Below are 21179 nucleotides of genomic sequence, written 5' to 3' on the forward strand. Positions count from 1 at the left end.
CAAACCCTTTAGTCAGGGAGGTGACCAAGAACCCAATGGTCACTCTGAAAGAGCTCCAGAGTTCCTCTGTGGAGATGGGAGAACCTTCCAGGCTCTGCAGCACTCCACCAATCAGGCCTTTATGGTAGAGTGGCTAGACGGAAGCCACTCCTCAGTAAAAGGCACATGACAGCCCACTTGGAGTTTGCCAAAATGCACCTAAAAGACTCTTAGACCATGAGAAACAAGATTCTCTGGTCTGATGAAACCAAGATTGAACTCTTTGGCCTGAATCCCAAGCGTCACGTCTGAAAGAAACCTGGCACCATCCCTACAATGAAGCATGGTGGCAGCATCATGCTATTGGGATGTTTTTCAGCGGCAGGGACTGGGACACTAGTCAGGATCGAGGAAAATATGATTAGAGCAAAGTACAGAGAGATCCTTCATGAAAACCTGCTCCAGAGCGCTCAGGACCTCAGACTGGGAAAAGGTTCACCTTCCAACACGACAACGACCCTAAGCACACAGCCAAGACAATGCAGGATTGGCTTCGGGATAAGTTTCTGAAAGTCCTTGAGTGGTCCAGCCAGAACCCAGACTTGAACCAGATACATCATCTCTGGAGAGTCCTGAAAATAGCTGTGCAGCGATGCTCCCCATCCAACCTGACAGAGCTTGAGAGGAACTTCAGAGAAGAATGGGAGAAACTCCCCAAATACAGGCGTGCCAAGCTTGTAGCATCATACCCAAGAAGACTCGAGGCTGTAATCACTGCTAAAGGTGCTTCAACAAAGTACTGAGTTAAGGGTCTGAATACTTATGTAAATGTGATAGTTTTAAAAATGTTATTATAAATTTGCAAACATTTCTAAAAACATGTTCTTTGCTTTGCCTTTATGGGATATTGTGTTTAGATTGGAGGAAAAAAAACAAATGTATCAATTTTAGAATAAGGCTGTAATGTAACAAAATGTCAAGGGGTCTGAATACTTTTCAAATGCACTGTACGTCAAGAATGGACTAATGAAACAAATACCAAAATATGTTTTTGGGTGGATGTCACTGGAATCTTCGAATCCCACTGATAATAATTAACAATCAATAAGCCTTGACTAATCCCCAAGGTTTGTAAGACACTGGGTTAATAATAATTAGGCAAGGACTCAGCTTTCTGCAAAAGGTCTGTACAGTTTATTCAGAGAACGTTCTGAGGTCCAAATAACAAAGACATTCATTTTATGCTAACTCTCCACTTACGCACATACCTCCACACAAACAGTAGGTGAGTTGTATCCCTCCCTGGAGTTCTCATCACTGTTAATCACTATCCAGTGCTGTCTGTTCCTTTCCCCCGAGATTAGGGAGACCTTGAAGGTTACTCCCTGTTTTCTCCTAAGTCTCTCCAGGTCGGGTCAAACACATGTCTACAGTTCCCTTAGTCTAACTAACACACACACACACATTTCCCTTCCTCCCGGGTCTTCTACTAGACCTTATGGGACTTACGTTCAGTACTTTAATTATTCATTACACATGCTACATAACTATTCATTACTAATCAGTTATGTTTCAGGGATGGATTCTTTATTCATTTACCTTTATTATATAATTCCCTTATCAGTGGATTTGTCCATTAAGTAAATTCAGTTGCCCATTGGTCATTTAGATTTTCTCTCCAATGACTTACTATCAATACTTGCAGCCGACTCTACATGAAATTTTAGATGATCTATTCAAAATATCCACTTAACTATCAGACGGACCTAGTTATTAAATCTATCCAAAACTAAAATATAAAGAACATTCAACAACTGATATGCATACGTACAACAATAACTGAATTTTCATTGAGGGAGTGAGTGAGTTGGTGAGCCTTGAGGCATCGAATTTGGGTGAAAGATTCCCCACATTCCCCACACACATGCTTCTCTATATGGGTTTTCTGGTGCCTTTTCATATGATGACAAAATCTGAAACGTTTGTCACAAACGCTGCATGAAAATGGCTTCTCTCCTGTGTAAAGTCGTTGGTGTGATTTCAGGTAACCTGACTGGATGAAGGACTTTCCACAGTCTTGGCATTTGTATGGTCGCTCACCAGTATGGTATCTTTCATGCAACCTCCTTTCATTTGCTGTGATGAAAGTTTTTTCACAATAGGAGCATGGAAATGGTCTTTCTCCTGTGTGAGTGAGTTCATGTCTTTTCAATGACACTGCTTTGTAAAACTGCTTTCCACAGATTGTACAAGGGTATCTCACCCCCTCATGAACTTGTTCAATGTGTGAATTCAGCTGAAGTTTTTCTCCTGTGTGCTTCCTACTGTGTATTGTTAGAGAATTTGCTGAATTGAACTTTGCTTGACAAACAGAGCACTGGTACAGGTACTCTCCTGAATGAACCCTCTCATGGATGACAAGGTACGATAACTGAGTGAAGGTTTTCTCACATTGAGAGCAGGGGTATGGTCCTGTGAATTTATGTTGATGCAGATAGTGTTCTCTCAGACGCCCCAACAGGGTAAAGGTCTTCTCACACATGGTACACTGGATTTCCTTGTGCATTAGCTTGTGTCTGTCAAAGGCAATGGAGTTTGGGTATATCCTTCCACAATCGGAGCAATAGAATGGATTGTGTTTTCATTTGTGTGTTCTTAGGATGGATGAGCCTTTGAATTCCTTGTCGCATTCATCACATTTGAAGACCACCTTTCCTTCTTCCTCCTTACATTCTGCCCTTGTGTCATCAGTGGCTAGCAGTTCACCAGCCTCCTCTGGAGTAGCATCCTCTTGTTGCTGGTCCACCAACTTAGATGCTTCTTCTTGGTTCACCTTCAGACAGATATCCCTCTGGTGTTTCTTTAAACCATGCATGTACTTGAAGCGCTGCTCACAATTGCCACATTGATAAGGACGCTCATCTGAATGGGATCTCATATGAATAGCCATAACTGAAGCACGGTTAAAAATCTTCCCACACACAGTGCATGGTTTGGGTTCTTTGAGAGTCGGCACTGAAGTAGCAGCCATGATAAGGGTCCCAGTGTCGTTTTCCTTGGTAGTGAGAGGGCTGCTACAACCTTCGGTTTTAACTTCCACTTGTTGCTGGTCCACACTCTGACCCAAGTCTTCTAGGATGCTCTCGTGGCCAAGGATTTCCTGATGTTTCTTCAAGGTATCTTTGTACTCAAAACTTCTCTCACAAATAGCACAATGAAAGGGACGCTCCTTTGAGTGAGATTTCAAGTGCCTTTCCAAGTCTGTGGTACGAGTCAAAATCCTACCACAGACACAACAGGTTTTTGAGTCGGACAGCCCTTTGTGAGATGGTTGCGGGTTTTCATCAGTGCCAAGAGACCCAGTGCTACCCATTGATTGGGATTCTTCTTTCTCTGGCTGTGGTTTCCCCTTCTGTTGTGACAAGTTTGGACCAACCTGACCTAAATCTTCCTGGTTCACTTTCTTACACAAATCTCTCTGGTGCCTCTTCAAATCATATTAATACTTGAATCTCTTATCACAATTGACACACCAAAATGGATGCTCTTTTGAGTGGGATCTCATGTGCCTTGCCATGTCTGAAGTACGAGTGAAAAACCTCCTGCACAAAGAGCATGTTTTGGTGTCCAGAGGTCTTTTCTGGGTTAGCACTGACGGAGAGAGCGTCTTAATGGGTGATGTGTTCGGAGATTTGCTAGTTGAGGGATCTCTTCTTTATTTTCCCCATCAACCAAAGTTGAGAGATTTTTTCACAAACTCCCTGCTGGTGTCTCTTCAGATCATAAAGATCCTTGAAGCCTATTGCACATTTGAGGCACATTTGTGGCTCGAGCAAAAGTCCTCCCACAGTCTGGGCATGTCTTACTGAATGGGCCCCTTTTGGATGACTTCCTCAGGGAGGTGTGCACCTTGGAGGAGGATGGCTGTTGGATTGCACGTCCGGAAGAATCCGTTTTACATGTTTTTTGTACTTTTGACCGTATGTTCTTAATCTGCAGCCTTTTGCTTTGTTTTGAGGTTTGAACATGAATTCCGGTGACAGCTTGATTTTCCGTTTCCACACTTACAGGCTTCCTATTCATAGCATGCTCCTTCTTATTAAATGTGTCTCTTTGATCCTTATCAGGTGCAAGTAGTCCTCCATTTTTCTCCATTGTACCCTCCACCAAACCTTTTCCTTCCACTCTAGCCAAATATTCTGATTGTGAATCTACTTCTGTGGCAGTCACCACACGTACATGTGGAGGGAGAGACAGAGAGGAAAGGATGTAGTCACCAAAGGACGATGGAGTTCCTTTTTGTGCAAGAGGGAGACAAAAGACAGGTTAAACTGAATTAATATATTTTCTGCAACAGTGTTTGACCAACGTCATACATGTCAATTACTTTTCCACAATCTTATATAATTGTTCTTTATTTAATTTCAGTTTCATATTCCATTTGGTGCCCAACCCATGACTTACAAGACACTATTCATCAAGCACTTGTGCAAACACAAAAACAAAATTCCATTTTACACTTTAGATGCACAATTCATATTTGCATCATATACAACTAGCTTATACTTCAAATATTTGCAATTTTGGCACAACCAATCCAAGCAAAAAAAAAAAAAGGTTTTATTGTCACATACACCAGATAGGTGTAGTGAAATGTGTTGTTTTACATGGTCAGCCATAGTAATACCGCGCCCCTGGAGGAAATTGGGGTTGAGTGCCTTGCTCAAGGGCAAAGACAGATTTTCAACTTGTCGGCTCAGATATTCGAACCAGCAACCACTTGGTTACTGGCCCAACGCTCTAACCGCTAGGCTACCTGCTAGGGATCCTCTGAGTCGGTATGATACTCACCGATGGAGTCCAAATGTCTACGTTTTCTGTGGTACTGGAGCAGGGTCCTCAATTGTATGGGGTCAGGTACAAACTGTACACATTTCTCCAGGGCAGAGGGGACAGCATTTAACAAGGAGGCAGTCTTCAGAGAGAGGAACATGGTTTAAAGCGTTAACAACTACATACTCATGTCCAACACACAGTTTCTTAAACATGAACATATTGATTCTTGCTTGGTATTCTTGACTTCTAATTCCCCAAGATAATTAGATACAGGTGTTATTCATTCTTACTACCCGTTCAAGGTCTGGTATGGGAAGTAACTTCTCAAGTCTGGAAAGGAATTCTAACATCAGCATCTGTATTGCAGTGTCATACTTGCGCCCAAATTCCACAGGGAACACGTCCTAGGAGAGAATAAATTAATGTAATAATTCATGTCCATAATTAGCCTAGTATTTGCATTTTGTAACCTAGACCAGCAATTTTGGCTCAAGGGCCACATCGGGGTTTCAAAATTCCGAGGGTCACACAGCTTTTGTTTGTCAAGATAAGGGCAGTATCGGAAATTATATAGGTCCATTACTATTTCTAACATACATTATATTTGGTTTTATATGTTAAAGTATAGCCTGGAGTTATTTTTTTATCCCAAATAATCATGGGACTGGATTGGGAAGTCAAGCAGAAAGGGGTGGTCACTTTCCTACCATATAAGAGCAACACAAACCTGGTAAAAGCTTCCCTTTCACTTGGGTCTTTCAGCAGAGATTCAGCCAGCTCCACAAAGTTTGATTCAGATAATTCCACCTCTGCATCACTTGACTGCAACAAAACACGCACAACAATTAAATAATCACATTTTACAACTCAATGACACAATACTTTGAGTGACATAGGCCTTTGCTCCCTCCCTGAAAGATACCTCTGCTTCCCCAGTGGATATGAGGCTTCGGATCCTGTCCAGGTGTTGCTGAATGTCTTGGTCTGCTGTCTGCTCAGTGCGACACAACTCCAGAACCATCTAAAATTACTGATGACCAGTCAGGAGTAGAACAAAGGTCAACCACACACTTCGTAGGCATTGCTCTTTTCTCATTTGGAGAAAATGATAGATAGCCTAGCTAAGGGCCAATGGCAGTATTTGAGAAACCAGTGTCAAGGTCTTCATCTCAATCAATGTTTAACAGCTGGGTGTTTTATGCTAGAATCAGCAATATTGTTATCAGAGACTAACCTCACATGATCTTGTTGCATGTTTATTTTTTCCCATTCTGAACCCAATGTCTTACCCTTGCTTGAAGCCCCAGAATGAGTTGGGCCCTCTGACTGCAACTCAAAAGCTCTGGCCCAATCTCGGTCACCGTGTTGACAAACTCCTCCAGCATCCCATAATCTTGAATGTCTCCTCGCTGAACCACTTGCCACATGGCTGCAGAGACAAGCCGCAGTGGTGGAATTATCTAATAGAGAATGATCTAATAAAGGTAAATGAATCAATAATCCATTATTAATTAGTAGTTATGTAGCATGGATAATGAATAATTAATGTACTGAACGTTAGTCCCATAAAGTCTAGTAGAGGCTGGAGAGGGAGAGAAATGTGTGTGTGTATTAATGGACCTAAGAGGACTGTAGACATTTGTTCTACCTGACCTAGCAACTTTGAGAGGCTTTGGAGGCAAATATGGGAGTAGCCTTCAAGGTTCTCCTAATCTCGGGGGAAAGCACAGGCAGTGCTGGATAGTGATTAACAGTGGTGGGAAGTCAAGGGAGACATACTGTTCACCTACTATTTATGTGTATGTGTGTGCGTAGGTTATCTACTGTTGGTGTGGAGGTGTGTGCGTAAGCGGAGAGAGAGGATAAAATGAAGTTCTTTGTGAATGTTGGGCAGAACGTTCTCTGAATAAACTGTACAGACCTTTTGCAGAAAGCTCAGTCCTTGCCTAATTATTAACTCATTGTCTTACAAACTTTGGGAATTAGTCAAGGCTTATTGATTGTTAATTATTATCATTAGGATAGAAAATTCCTATGACATGAAGAGACAGAGAGGGAAGAAGAAGAGGGGGACCTAAAAATAAGGATATGAGCCACAATAATGATTGAAATAATACTGAACTGATATTGAAAGTTAGAGCTGGTTCAAAAACCTTTAAAATATTTCCTCAAGGTTCTTGATTTAACTTGTAAGACAAAATGAAACCAATGGAATTGCCCCAAACATGGAAACTGCATTCATACAAACTAATCAAGCGCACCATACTAGTTCCAAATATTGATGTCCCTAATCTAGCAACTCATTTAGTTTAAGGGAAAAAAACATAACATGCTTGCCAAGGTAATTGTACATCTAAATAGGCTATCCCTTACAAAACATAACAGTGGATGATTCAGAAGTACTAGTCCTCCCGCTTCTAGCATACTAAAAATATCGAGACAGACAGAAACTTAGCGAGGATACGCTATTGTCACGTCCTGACCAGTAAAAGGGGTTATTTGTTATTGTAGTTTGGTCAGGGCGTGGCAGGGGGTGTTTGTTTTGTGTGTTTCGGGGTTTTTGATTTATGTTCTATATTTTCTATTTCTATGTTTATTCTAGCTTTTCTATTTCTATGTTAGTTTTGACAATGAACTCCAATTAGAGGCAGCTGGTTGTTGTTGTCTCTAACTGGAGGCCATATTTAGTTGTGTTTGTTTTCACTTGTGTTTGTGGGTGGTTGTTTCCTGTATAGTCTGTGCACCTTACGGGACTGTTTTCGTCGATTGTTTTGTTTGTGTTTTTTCCTTCAATAAATAAGAAGATGATCAATATACCCGCTGCATTTTGGTCCACTCCTTACGACGCCCGTGACAACCATGTTGAACATCAAGCACACCAAGCCTAGTCATTTTTTTTATCTACAATACAATTTTCGCTGGGATTTTGACATTGCATCTCGTCCTCATACAAAAGTATTCACGCACGAAGCTTGAAAAGTAGCTAAGTGTTTGTTATAACGATGGTTTCCAAAGTTAAAAGGCTTACAACAGTTTTAAAACCTAACCGTCGGTAGCACTGAGTGTGACACAGAACGTAGTCCGTTCAATTTCCGGTTGCGTTTACACCCCCCAGAATAAAAGTCCTCTTGCATTGAGTTAATATTTGGAATACATTTTTTAAGAAAGTCATCTTTGTCAGCAAGTTCGGTTATTGACTTGGTGTGCCAACTAAAAAGAATTCTTACAATAGTTAACAATCCCCTTGTGTAATTATAAAACATATTTAGAAACTCACCTGCAAATGCAATAAATCCCAGAGTCTGGCATGGCTCAATAATGTGTCCCTAAATGTGAGAGTCAACAATGTGCAACAAGAAAACACAGCCTAAAAAGATGACTTTGAAACAATGTACAGTACACCCTAAACGATGTGAGTCACATTATGTGCATTGAAATCAAGATTTCCGTCTTTCTCCATCTCCTCATGTGTAACCTACTAGATGGATTTACCCCTGTAATGCTCCTTCCACAAACAGCAAACTGGAAAAAGCCCACACCATAATCAATGACCATTCCCATATTCTCTACACCTCATTGGAACTGATGTCCCCTGGGATGCGCTTGCTGCCCTTAAAAGCATAGTGTTATGTGGGCTTGTATGAGTGGTAAGGCTGAAGCAACCGTCTGCAGACAAAAATTTGAGGAGGGAAGCCAGAGGAGGTGAATCTGCTACAGTTTAAATTCTGACATTGATGTGGTTTTCTAACAGCAAGGCTCAGTGCAAAATGGCAGTGTTGTCATTGTTTATAAAAGTTATTCTTTGCAATGTCGAAATAAACATGTCTCCAACCCCCATATCACACACTGAAAATATGTGTGTACATTGTACTATCAAGTTGTAGGCCGTCATTGTAAATAAGAATTTGTTCTTAACTGACTTGCCTAGTTAAATAAAGGTTAAATTAAATGTAAAAAATGAGAAAAATACATAAATTGGGGAGAGAGCCTCAAATATCCCATTCATTTGTACATATCCACTGTATATGTTTACCTTTGATGATGTTAAATGGCATTATGCTTAACTTGTGTAATTCCGATAATAACTATTTTATTAACATTATTATTCTCTTGGCCAAATAATATATTCACACATGTAAATGGGGTAGGAAAATTCTTTTATTTAAAAAAAAAAAATTCATTGATCTGTTACAATTTTATAAATCCCTCAAACTTGTGAAACTTAAAAAGTCTCTGAATGTCTGTTAATGTCTCATAGCCTTGTCACATCTAAAGATGTCCTGGTGTTGTATATTTTTTATTTATTGTATACACAGGAATGTCCCTGTATTGATGTGTAATATTGCTATTATTGTTGCAATAATTTAAAAAATAATAATTATAATTATATCCACTGTATATAACTCGCGGCTAAATTGCTGCCTGTTGAGTCTTTGATTCCGTTCGCATGCGTCAAACAAAAATACTCTAATGATTGGTTGACAATTCCCTTACAAAAATGTACCATGCTAGTACTATGGTACTTTCATTCATACCATGGTACTACTACGGTACTTTCACTTACACCATGGTATTGTCTGAATTATGGGAATGTACCATGGTTTTAGCCTTGAAGTATGATGGTACTACCATGGTACTGCCATTGTACCTAAATATTACCATGGTACTGCCTCATTTATACCATGGTATAGATGTGGATCATGGAAATACCATGGTGTTAAACGGCATTATACATTCTACCATGGTAATGCACAATTATGATGAATGGTACCAAAAATTATCATATGGTACTATCTTTATTAAGTGTGCGTTACCATGGTACAATGGCTGTATAATGCATTAAATAAATAAACCCCCCAATGTGAAAAGAGGTTGGTTGGCATTATATTGATGAATTGATATACTAGTATGGGCAAGTTTCTGATGAAGTCAGAGGCAGGCTACTTGTTGGTCTTAGTTTTCTGAAACATCAAAGAAAAAGGGAAATAGTTGCTGTGAAAAAGGGGTAATACTTTTTGTATTAATAGTACCGTTTTTTGCTCATGTTTGGGTTCCCTGTGTTGCCAACCTGAACTGTGGGAGAAAGTGAGATATATGGTAGGTATCTTGATCTTTGGCATTGTGTAATAATTTAGTATTTATAGTCAAGGGGCGTTGTGCTCGTTTCAGCCCGCAGAGGGAGCCGCTCGCTCTAGTGGTTGCTTCACGCGCTCTCTCACAGCGGCTCTCGCGCTAGCCTGCCTGGTCAGTTAGTCAATTCAAGAAAACTGATGAGACACCAGATAAACGAAATATTTTTAACGTTATCATCACGGTGAGCGAGTTATAAACCATATGATATGAAACACCAAGTTAAGCGGAGTGTAGTGATATAATTTTTTTTTTTTACGTTTTGAAAAATTAATTAATTTATAAAAGAACGTTAACATAGAATTCGGCCAAAGTTTGCTCCAGTCAAGCTAGCCTGTCGTAGTCATGGCGACAGGATCAACGAACGTCTTGCAGTGTGTAACAAAGTGAAACATTGTAAATGGCTGTTTTAGGGATATGTTGAGAATCCATTAATAAATAACATGATAATTAATACCTTTTTAAAAATGTATTTTTAGTATGTTGGCTATTTAGAATTGTATAAGAGTAGCCAAGTCAGTTGAATGAGAGAGCCAACTGAAAAATGTATGGAAGAGAGAAGTACCCGTCATTCTTCTCACCACACTCTATCCAGCTCTCAAGGTTTAAGAGGGTACACTACTAGACCATTTGTGTTGTGGTTTTTCACTATGGGCTGAAGGGGTTTAAGAGGGTACTAGGTTTATGCTTAGCCATTTCAGAGTTACTATAGTAGTCAATGTTGCATTATGCGAGTTTCATAAATTACTTCGTTTTTGGTCACTTTACCCGGAAAACGGTGGAGCACAGACCATCATAATTCACTGTAAACAACTACCATGCTTTTATGTTTTACAACATGCTACTAGTACAAAACCATGGTATTTTATGAAATTGTACTACCATTGTTAATTTTTTGTACCATGGTAGCTAGTACATTTTTTTAATCATGTTTTTTTGGCAGGAAAATACCATGGTACTGGTGGGAAAAAAACCTGATAGTACATTTTTTAAGGGAATTAGTGCCTCCCACAACGCAGGCGATGGCTGCAAATTGCAGCTGGTGAGGAGCAACTGCAGAAAATTGAAGTTGACTGCATTCGAAACTTCGTGACTTTTGATCACATTGTTGTAAACATGTAGACGCATGTCGGAAAATGTTTATCCCCATAATGCAACAGTTTGAAAGGTTGGTCACTGATTTAACAAACTTGATCCACTCGAGCATCCATGGAGTTGCATTTGGTTATGAGTATGTCATTTGTGCTGTTCGTGTATGCTGTCATGTTGCCGACTCTCACGTGCCCAAAGTAATTGCCCTGCAGAGATAGGTGTACTGGTTTAAAGAAGGCCTGAGTAAGGCCAACATGTCACAAATATTACAAACTTCGATGAATTATTTCTCCTTGAAGCTTTAGTATAAAATTGTAAAAATACCCTTCCTCCAAAAGGACCTTTCTATGGATTAGCCTACCTTCCATTTAAATCAAACGTCATGAATAATTTTGTTCCGGTGTCACTGGGACATTTGAGGACCAGTGATGTTAACATGAATGATACAAATATGACTGATACAAAATTCAACCAACGCTTGCTTAAATGTATGACGTGAATCTGTGTAAGATATACATGTGAATACACACGTTTTTAATCCGATATTTTCATGTCCTCCTTTATTATTGCTATTGTCAGAAAATGTAATGTAGTTATTTGAGAATAACAGTTTACATTACAAATTAGCTATTGAAATTATACAGGGAATTATGAAAAAAAGATTAAATGAACAACAAACAAAAAAAAAAGATTAAAAACCAAAGATGTTAAACCAGTGTTTTTTTTTAATACATATACAGTACACAACAAGAACTTAAATGCCAGAGTGGTAATGCTTTTGACTCCGGTCCACATATGCCTGCATGGTGACGAGGGTTCACTCCTTCTCTGCCCTTCTGTCTGTGCCTAACTTTCCTTCTCCCTCACTACTTTCCCTGCTGTATGGTCTTAAAATGAATAACAATACAAAGGAACATCAGAGTTCCAAAAAAAACCTTCCATTTTAATTCACGGGGTGAGTGCATAGGTGTTCAGTCAGGCGCTTTCTTTGAGCGAAAGCTAACCCACATTCTCCACACACATGTGGCTTATTTTTTCTGGTATGGGTTCGCTCATGTTTTAACCTATGATAAGATAATCTGAAACTTTTATCACAAAAGCTACATGCAAATGGCTTCTCTCCTGTGTGAAGACGTCGGTGTGATTTCAGGTAACCTGACTGAATGAAAGACTTTCCACAATCTTGGCATTTGTATGGTCTCTCACCAGTATGGTATCTTTCATGCAGCCTTTTTTCATTGGCAGTGATGAAGGTTTTTGTGCAATAGGAGCATGGAAAAGGTCTTTCTCCTGTGTGAGTGAGTTCATGTCTTTTCAATGACACTGCTTTGTAAAACTGCTTTCCACAGATTGTACAAGGGTATCTCACCCCCTCATGAACTTGTTCAATGTGTGAATTCAGCTGAAGTTTTGTTCTGTAGGACATGTCACACTGCGAGCAAGAAAATGGTCTCTCCTCTGAGTGGGTCCCCATATGCACTGACAGTTCTCCAGCAGCCTTGAAGCTCTTTCCACACTGCCAGCACAGGAACGGCTTTTCTCCTGTGTGCTTCCTACTGTGTATTGTTAGAGAATTTGCTGAATTGAACTTTGCTTGACAAACAGAGCACTGGTACAGGTACTCTCCTGAATGAACCCTCTCATGGATGACAAGGTACGATAACTGAGTGAAGGTTTTCTCACATTGAGAGCAGGGGTATGGTCCTGTGAATTTATGTTGATGCAGATAGTGTTCTCTCAGACGCCCCAACAGGGTAAAGGTCTTCTCACACATGATACACTGGATTTCCTTGTGCTGCATCAGCTTGTGTCTGTCAAAGGCAATGGAGTTTGGGAGGACCCTTCCACAATCAGAGCAATAGAATGGGTTGTGAATTCGCTTGTGTGTCCTTAGGGATGATGAACCTTTGAAGTCCTTCCCACAATCATCACATTTGAAGACCGCCTTTCTTTTTTCCTCTTTGCATGAACTTTCCTGGTGTTGCTTCAAATTACAGGTGTCATCGAAACTCTTTCCACATTTTTTACACCAGTGAACCAGTTGTCGTTGACTGGTAGATGTCTCTGGGGTATTAGCCTTAACAGCCAGCAGTTCACTAGACTCCTCCTCTTGATGCTGGTCTAACATCTGAGAGGACTCTTCTCGGTTCACCTTACAGATATATCTCTGGTGTTGATTCAAACTTTGCTTGTACTTAAAACGCTGCTCACAGTTGACACATTGATAAGGACGCTCCTCTGAATGGGATCTCATATGAGTAGCTAAATGAGAAGCACAGTCCAAAATCTTCCCACACACAGTGCATGCGTGTTCTTTGGCAGTTGGCGCTGGAGAAAAAGCCTTGATAAGGGGCTCAGTGTCATTTTCCTTGGTGGTGAGAGGGCTGCTGCAACTCTCTGTGTTAACTTCCACTTGTTGATGGTCCACACTCAGGCCAACGTCTTCTAGGATGCCCTCGTGTCCAAGGATTTCCTGATGTTTCTTCAAAGAGTCTTTGTACTTAAAGCTTCTCTCACAAATAGCACAATGAAAGGGACGTGCCTTTGAGTGAGATTTCAAGTGCCTTTCCATCTGTGAGGTACAAGTCAAAATCTTACCACAGACATAACAGGTTTTGGAATCTACCTGGGTTCGATTCTCTGCAGTGGCAAGAAAAACCTTCTCTGGTTGCGGGCCAGTCTTTTGTTGTGCCATGTTCTGACCAACATTCTGACACAAATCTCCCTGGGTCATTTTCTGACACAATTCTCTCTGGTGTTTTCTAAAATCGTACGAATACTTGAATCTCTTATCACAATTGACACACCCAAATGGACGCTCTTTTGAGTGGGAGCTCATGTGCCTCACCAAGCTGGAAGTACGAGCAAAATACCTCCCACACACAGAGCATGTGTTAGAGGCTGTGATAGTGTCCAGAGTTCCTAGATGAGATGGCCCTGGTGGAGGGGGAGTCTTGAGGAGTGATGTAATCTGAGGTTTGCTAGTTGAGGGTTGTGGGAACTCTTCCTCATTTTTATCTTCATCCAACATGTTTATCTCCTTTTCACAAACTCTCCTCTGGTGTCTCTTCAGATTATGACCATCCAAGAAGAATTTTTCACATTTGAGGCACTTAAACTTGAGATTTTCAGTGTGAGTTAGCTGATGCCTTTTCATGGCTGCGACCCGAGTGAAAGTCTTTCCACACACTTCACATGCCTTATTGAATGGGCCTCTTTTGCATGACTTCTTTGGGGAAGGGCGCACCTTGGAGGATGATGGCTGTCTGTTTGCATGCCCAGTCTTTTGAGGTTTTTGAACTTTTGAACACATTTCCTTAATCTGCAGCCTTTTGCTTCGTTTTAATTGTTGAAAATGTGATGGTCTGAGTAAATTCAAGCCAGTGACAGCTTGATTGTCAATTTCCCCAACGGCAGACTCCATGTCCATACCGTAATCCTGCTCAGTAATTATGTATCTTCTAACCTTATCTGCTGGGACTAGTACATCGATTTCTTTTGTCCGATTCTCCAACAACTCTCTTGCTTCCATTACCTCCAAATTCATGCTTTCTGACTGTGTATCTGAGTCTACATCTGGGGCAGTCACCACTCGCACATATGGAGGAAGAGACAGAGAGGAGAGGATGAAGTCACCAAAGGACGATGGAGTTCCTTTTTATGCAAAAGTGGGAGACAATGGAGAAAAAAAGTTAGTGTGAATTAACTTTTTTTGCAACAGTAGTTGACTAACATCATACATGCTAATTATGTAAATGCCTCAAATATAAACTTTTACCGATAAAAGTAACATTTCTTCTACTTGACACAAATCATTCAAGTAATAAGGCAGAGGGTGTGTGGTACATTCAAGCAATAAGGAAGAGGGGTTGTGGTATATGGCCAATATACCACGGCTAAGGGCTGTTCTTAAGCATGACGCAATGTGGAGTGCCTGTATACAGCCCTTAGCAGTAGTATGTTGGCCATACACCCCCAAAAAACAGAGGTGCATTGGTTACCAACGTAATTAGAGCAGTAAAGTATTTATACATCATACCTGTGGTATATTGTTTACACATGGCTGAAATGCGGTATCAACCAAATCAGCATCCAAGACCCAAACTACCCCGTTTATAATTGCAATTTTGGCACAACCAATCTATAACACTGTATGATACTTACGGATGGAGTCCAAATGTCCAAGTTTTCTGTGGTACTGGAGCAGGGTCCTCAATTGTATGGGGTCAGGTACAAACTGTACACATTTCTCCAGGGCAGAGGGGACAGCATTTAACAAGGAGGCAGTCTTCAGAGAGAGGAACATGGTTTAAAGCGTTAACAACTACATACTCATGTCCAACACACAGTTTCTTAAACATGAACATATTGATTCTTGCTTGGTATTCTTGACTTCTAATTCCCCAAGATAATTAGATACAGGTGTTATTCATTCTTACTACCTGTTCAAGGTCTGGTATGGGAAGTAACTTCTCAAGTCTGGAAAGGAATTCTAACATCAGCATCTGTATTGCAGTGTCATACTTGGGCCCAAATTCCACAGGGAACACGTCCTAGGAGAAAATAAATTAACCTAAAATGACAATAATACCTATATTTATATTGGTTTGAACCAATATTAAACTAGTCCACTAAAACCTAGACCAGCAAAACTTTTATACTTTCCTACCGTAAATTGCAAAACAAACCTGGTAGAAGTTCTCCCTTTCACTTGGGTCTTTCAGCAGAGATTCAACCAGCTCCACAAAGTTTGATTCAGATAATTCCACCTCTGCATCACCTGACTGCAACAAAACATGCACAACTACTACATCATTGAAGCTTACAACTCAATGACACAATACTTTGAGTGACATAGGCCTTTGCTCCCTCCCTGAAAGATACTCACCTCTGCTTCCCCAGTGGATATGAGGCTTCGGATCCTGTCCAGGTGTTGCTGAATGTCTTGGTCTGCTGTCTGCTCAGTGCGACACAACTCCAGAACCATCTAAAATTACAGATGACCAGTCAGGAGTAGAACAAAGGTCAACCACACACTTCGTAGGCATTTCTCTTTTCTCATTTGGAAAAAATGATAGATAGCCTAGCTAAGGGCCAATGACAGTATTTGAGAAACCAGTGTCAGGGTTTCATCTCAGTCAATGTTTAACAGCTGGGTGTTTTATGCTAGAATCAACAATATTGTTATCAGAGACTAACCTCACATGATCTTGTTGCATGTTTATTTTTTCCCATTCTGAACCCAATCTCTTACCCTTGCTCGAAGCCCCAGAATGAGTTGGGCCCTCTGACTGCAACTCAAAAGCTCTGGCACAATGTCGGTCACCGTGGTGACAAACTCCTCCAGCATCCCATAATCTTGAACAGCTCCTCGCTGAACCACTTGCCACATGGCTGCAGAGACAAGCCGCAGTGGTGGAATGAAGAGACGCAGAGAGGGAAGAAGAAGAGGGGGACCTAAAAATAGGAAAATAATTTGTAAACACAGCCACCCAGATGTCTTGCTAGCTAAGAAGTTATCCCACTGCACTGTACACAGTCACCTTGACCAGGCTGAAGCAAGTTTGACAAGCCGCACACATTCATAGAACCTAGGACAGTTAGAAGGGTAGGTCTAAATGCTATACTGAACAAAAACATAAAACACAACATACAATTTCACTGAGTTACAGTTCATATAAGTACATCAGTCAATTTAAATGAATTCATTAGGTCCTAATTTATGGATTTCACATGACTGGGCAGGGTCGCAGCCATGGGTGGGCCTGGGAGGGCATAGGCCCACCCAATTGGAAGCCAGGCCCAGGCCCAGCCAATCAGAGTTTGTTTTTCCCCACAAAAGGGCTTTATTACAGACATAAATACTCCTCAGTTGTCTGGGTGGCTGGTCTCAGACGATCTCGCAGGTGAAGAAGCCGTGCGATAGCAGAGAGAACAGTGTATGACTAGGGTGACTGGAGTCATTGACAATTTTTAGGGCCTTCCTCTGACAACGCCTGGTATAGAGGTCCTGGATGGCAGGAAGCTTTGCCCCGGTGATGTATTGGGCCGTACGCACTACCCTTTGTAGTGCCTTGCAGTCGGAGGCCGAACAGTTGCCATACCAGGCAGTGATGCAACCCGTCAAGATGCTCTCGATAGTGCAGCTGTAAAACCTTTTCAGGATCTGAGGACCCATGCCAAATCTTTTCAGTCTCCTGAGGGGGAATAGGTTTTGTTGTGCCCTCTTCACGACTGTCTTGGTGTGCTTGGACCATGTTAGTTTGTTGGTGATGTGGATGCCAAGAAACTTGAAGCTCTCAACCTGCTCCACTACAGCCCGTTGATGAGAATGGGGGCATGCTCGGTCCTCCTTTTCCTGTTGTCCACGATCATCTCCATTGTCTTGGACATGTTGAGGGAGAGGTTGTTGTCCTTGCACCACAAGGTCAGGTCTCTGACCTCCTCCCCATAGGCTGTCTTATCATTGCCGGTGATCAGGCCTACCACTGTTGAGTCATCAGCAAACTTAATGACGGCGTTGGAGTCGTGCCTGGACGTGCAGTCATGAGTGAACAGGGAGTACAGGAGGGGACTGAGCACGCACCCCTGAGGGGCCCACATGTTGAGGATCAGTGTGGTGGATATGTTGTTACCTACCCTTACCACCTGGGGGCGGCCCGTCAGGAAGTCCAGGATCCAGTTGCAGAGGGAGGTGTTCAGTCCCAGTGTCCTTAGCTTAGTGATGAGCTTTGAAGGCACTATGGTGGTGAATGCTGAGCTGTAGTCAATGAATAGCACTCTCACATAGGTGTTCCTTTTGTCCAGGTGTGAAAGGGCAGTGTCGAGTGCAATAGAGATAGCATCATCTGTGGATCTATTGGTTGCGGTATGCAAATTGGAGTGGGTCTAGGGTTTCTTGGATTATGGTGTGAGCCATGACCAGCCTTTCAAAGCATTTCATGGCTACAGACATGCTTGAAACATGTTGGTATTACAGACAAACAGGGAGAGGTTGAAAATGTCAGTGAAGACACTTGTCAGTTGGCCAGCGCATGCTCGAAGTACACGTCCTGGTAATCCATCTGGCCCTGCGGCCTTGTGAATGTTGACCTGTTTAAAGGTCTTATTCGCATCGGCTGCGGAGAGCGTGAACACACAGTCGTCCGGAACAGCTGATGCTCTCATGCATGTTTCAGTGTTACTTGCCTCGAAGCGAGCATAGAAGTTATTTAGCTCATCTGGTAGGCTCGTGTCACTGGGCTGCTCTCGGCTGTGCTTCCCTTTGTAGTCTGTAATAGTTTGCAAGCCCTGCCACATCCGAGCATCAGAGCCGGTGTAGTACGATTCCATCTTAGTCCTGTATTGACGCATTGCCTGTTTGATGGATCGTCGGAGGGCATAGCGGGATTTCTCATAAGCTTCTGGGTTAGAGTCCCGCTCCTTGAAAGCAGCAGCTCTACCCTTTAGCTCAATACAGAATGTTGCCTGAAATCCATGGCTTCTGGTTGAGGTATGTACGTACAGTCACCGTGGGGACGACGTCCTCAATGCACTTATTGATAAAGCCAGTGAAGGATGTGGTGTACTCCTTCCTCAATGCCATCGGAAGAATCCCGGAACATATTCCAGTCTGTGCTAGCAAAACAGTCCTGTAGTTTAGCATCTGCTTCATCTAACCACTTTTTTAATAGACCGAGTCACTGGTGCTTCCGGCTTTAATTTTAGCTTGTAAGCAGGAATCAGGAGGATAGAATTATGGTCAGATTTGCCAAATGGAGGGCGAGGGAGAGCTTTGTACACATCTCTGTGTGTGGAGTAAAGGTGGTCTAGAATTTTTTTCCCTTTGGTTGCACATTTAACGTGCTGATAGAAAGGAGGTATTACTGATTTAAGTTTCCCTGCATTAAAGCCCCCGGCCAATAGGAGCGCCAACCTCTGGATGAGCGTTTTCCTGTTTGCTTATGGCGGTATACAGCTCATTGAGTGTGGTTTTAGTGCAAGCATCGGTCTGTGGTGGTACGTAGACAGCTACAAAAAAAATACAGATGAAAACTCTCTAGGTAGATAGTGTGGTCTACAGCTTATCATGAGATACTCTACCTCAGGCAAGCTAAACCTCGAGACTTACTTAGATATCGTGCACCAGCTGTTGTTTACATATATGCATAGGCCCCCGCCCCGTGTCTTACCAGAGGCTGCTGTTCTATCCTGCCGATAGTGTATAACCCGCCAGCTGTATTTTCTTAATGTCGTTCCGCCACGACTCGGTGAAACATAAGATATTACAGTTTTTAATGTCCCGTTGGTAGGATATACGTGCTTTCAGTTCGTCCCATTTATTTTCCAGCAATTGATCGTTAGCTAGCAGGACGGAAGGCAAAGGCAGATTAGCCACTCATCGCCTAATCCTCACAAGGCACCCTGATCTTTTCCGCAAAATCTCTTTTTCCTTCTCCAGCGAATGATGGGGGATCTGGGTCTGGTCAGGTGTCTGTAGTATATCCCTCTCGTCCAACTCATTTTAGAAAAACTCGTCATCTAATCTGAGGTGAGTAATCGCAGTTCTGATGTCCAGAAGCTCTTTTCGGTCATAAGAGACGGTAGCAGCAACATTATGTACAAAACCAGTTACGAAGAACGCGGGAAAAAAATAAAAAGATAGTATGGTTGGTTAAGAGCCGATAAGACGGCAGCCATCCCCTCCGGCGCCATCATCAGATGACGTTGGAGGCGGTTTATGGTATAGAAATTAACATTAAATTATCTGGCAACAGCTCTGGTGGACTTTCCTGGAGTCAGCATGTGAATTGCATTCTCCCTCAAAACTTAAGACATCTGTGGCATTGTGTTGTGTGACAAAACGTAACATTTTCGAGTGGCCTTTTATTGTCCCCAGCACAGGGTGCACCTGTGTAATGATGATGCTGTTTAATCATCTTCTTGATATACCCCACCTGACATGGGGACAGATTATTTTGGCAAAGAAGAAATGCTCACTAACTGGGATGTAAACAAATATGTGCACAACGTTTGAGAGAAGTAAGCTTTTTGTGCATATGTGCAAATTTCTGGGATCTTTTATTTCAGCTCATGAAACCAACACTTTAACGTTACATGTTGCGTTTAAAGTTTTGTTCAGTATAAAAGGGACCCTTGGGACGTCCAACTCTGACGTCACCCCATTGAAGTTGAAACGTAATAAAGTAAGGGTAAGGACGTCCCAAGGATCCGAATCTCAGCATCTACATTGGAAGAAGTGCGGGGCTTAAGAAATTGATATGAGCCGCAACCCTGATTGAAATAATACTTTACAGATTCAAAGTTAAATTTAACATGAAACAGAGCTGCTTCAAATACATATTTAAAACATTCACGAAAATGTGTCAGATTAACAGACAATGAAACATATGGTGATGCTCCAAACGTGCGAACAACATGCACAAACCAACAAAGCGCATCTGATTAGTTTCGAATATGTTTAAATCGCCAGCGTATTTATTTGGGGTACAAACAATGCATTATTGTCAAGGTAACGTTAGGTCTCTATGTCCTCCTACAATGCAAAGCGCGCTGAGTACCTCAGTTGGTAGAAAATAACAATGACATCCAATAAATTATTATTAAATACGCTATCCCTTACAAAACATAACAGTGGATGATTCTGAAATACTAGCCCTCCATTCCTTGCATAATAAAAGAACGATGGCGTATCCTTGCTAAATTTACGTCTATGTTGAACATCAAGCACACCAAGCCTAGTTAACAAAATCCACAATACCATTTTCGTGAGGATTCTCGTCCATCTCGTCCTCATACCATATTCACCCCAAAAACATGGAATGTTGCTAAGTGTGACAGCTATGATTTCGACGTTAAAAGGCTTGCAAGTTTTAAACCTTATCTTCAGTAGCAGTGTGACAGTGAATTTAGTCCGTTCAATTTCCGGTTGCGTTTACCGCCCACACGTTTCTGAATAAAAAATCCTCGTGAAGTTGTACATTATTAGAAATACATCTTTGCCAGCAAATTCAGTTACTGACTTGGTTTGCCATAGCATAACTCTTACTATAGGTTAGCCATACCCTTTGATAATTATTACAATTAAGAAAACACCGGGAAGTGCGTAAATATCATGAAACTGTAAAATAAAAATGTCAATA

At 41.5% G+C, this 21179-nt stretch overlaps 1 protein-coding gene across 3 annotated transcripts; it reads right to left on the minus strand.

The window, feature by feature from the left end:
* Positions 1-1168: 1168 nt before the first annotated feature.
* On the minus strand, positions 1169-20957 carry LOC106609716 (zinc finger protein 14). Of its 3 annotated transcripts, none has more exons than XM_014208688.2 (8): positions 20798-20957; positions 16292-16494; positions 15926-16024; positions 15726-15821; positions 15480-15590; positions 15202-15325; positions 12402-14691; positions 1169-2237 (listed from the first exon to the last, which is right to left on the minus strand). In XM_014208688.2, the coding sequence occupies exons 1-8, from the start codon at positions 20820-20822 to the stop codon at positions 1787-1789; spliced, it is 3399 nt and encodes a 1132-aa protein (XP_014064163.2). In that variant the 5' UTR covers positions 20823-20957; the 3' UTR covers positions 1169-1786. The 3 variants fall into 3 exon arrangements, with proteins under 3 accessions (XP_014064163.2, XP_045578296.1, XP_045578297.1); XM_045722340.1 differs by having other exon boundaries at positions 15480-15610; XM_045722341.1 differs by lacking the exons at positions 1169-2237; positions 12402-14691; positions 15202-15325; positions 15480-15590 and adding exons at positions 2352-4274; positions 4831-4954; positions 5109-5219.
* Positions 20958-21179: the final 222 nt, after the last annotated feature.

The sequence above is a fragment of the Salmo salar genome, chromosome ssa07 (assembly GCF_905237065.1).
Source record: "Salmo salar chromosome ssa07, Ssal_v3.1, whole genome shotgun sequence".
Classification (NCBI taxonomy): domain Eukaryota; kingdom Metazoa; phylum Chordata; class Actinopteri; order Salmoniformes; family Salmonidae; genus Salmo; species Salmo salar.

Excerpts from the sequence above, each read along its gene's own strand:
- LOC106609716 (XM_014208688.2), bottom strand. The coding sequence starts at position 20,822 with ATGGACGAGAATCCTCACGAAAATG. Across the intron at positions 15,326-15,479 it reads CCATACCAGACCTTGAACAG|ACTGCCTCCTTGTTAAATGC; the intron begins GTAGTAAGAATG and ends CTCTCTCTGAAG. Across the intron at positions 2,238-12,401 it reads CAAGTTCATGAGGGGGTGAG|ATACCCTTGTACAATCTGTG; the intron begins ATACCCTTGTAC and ends TGAGGGGGTGAG.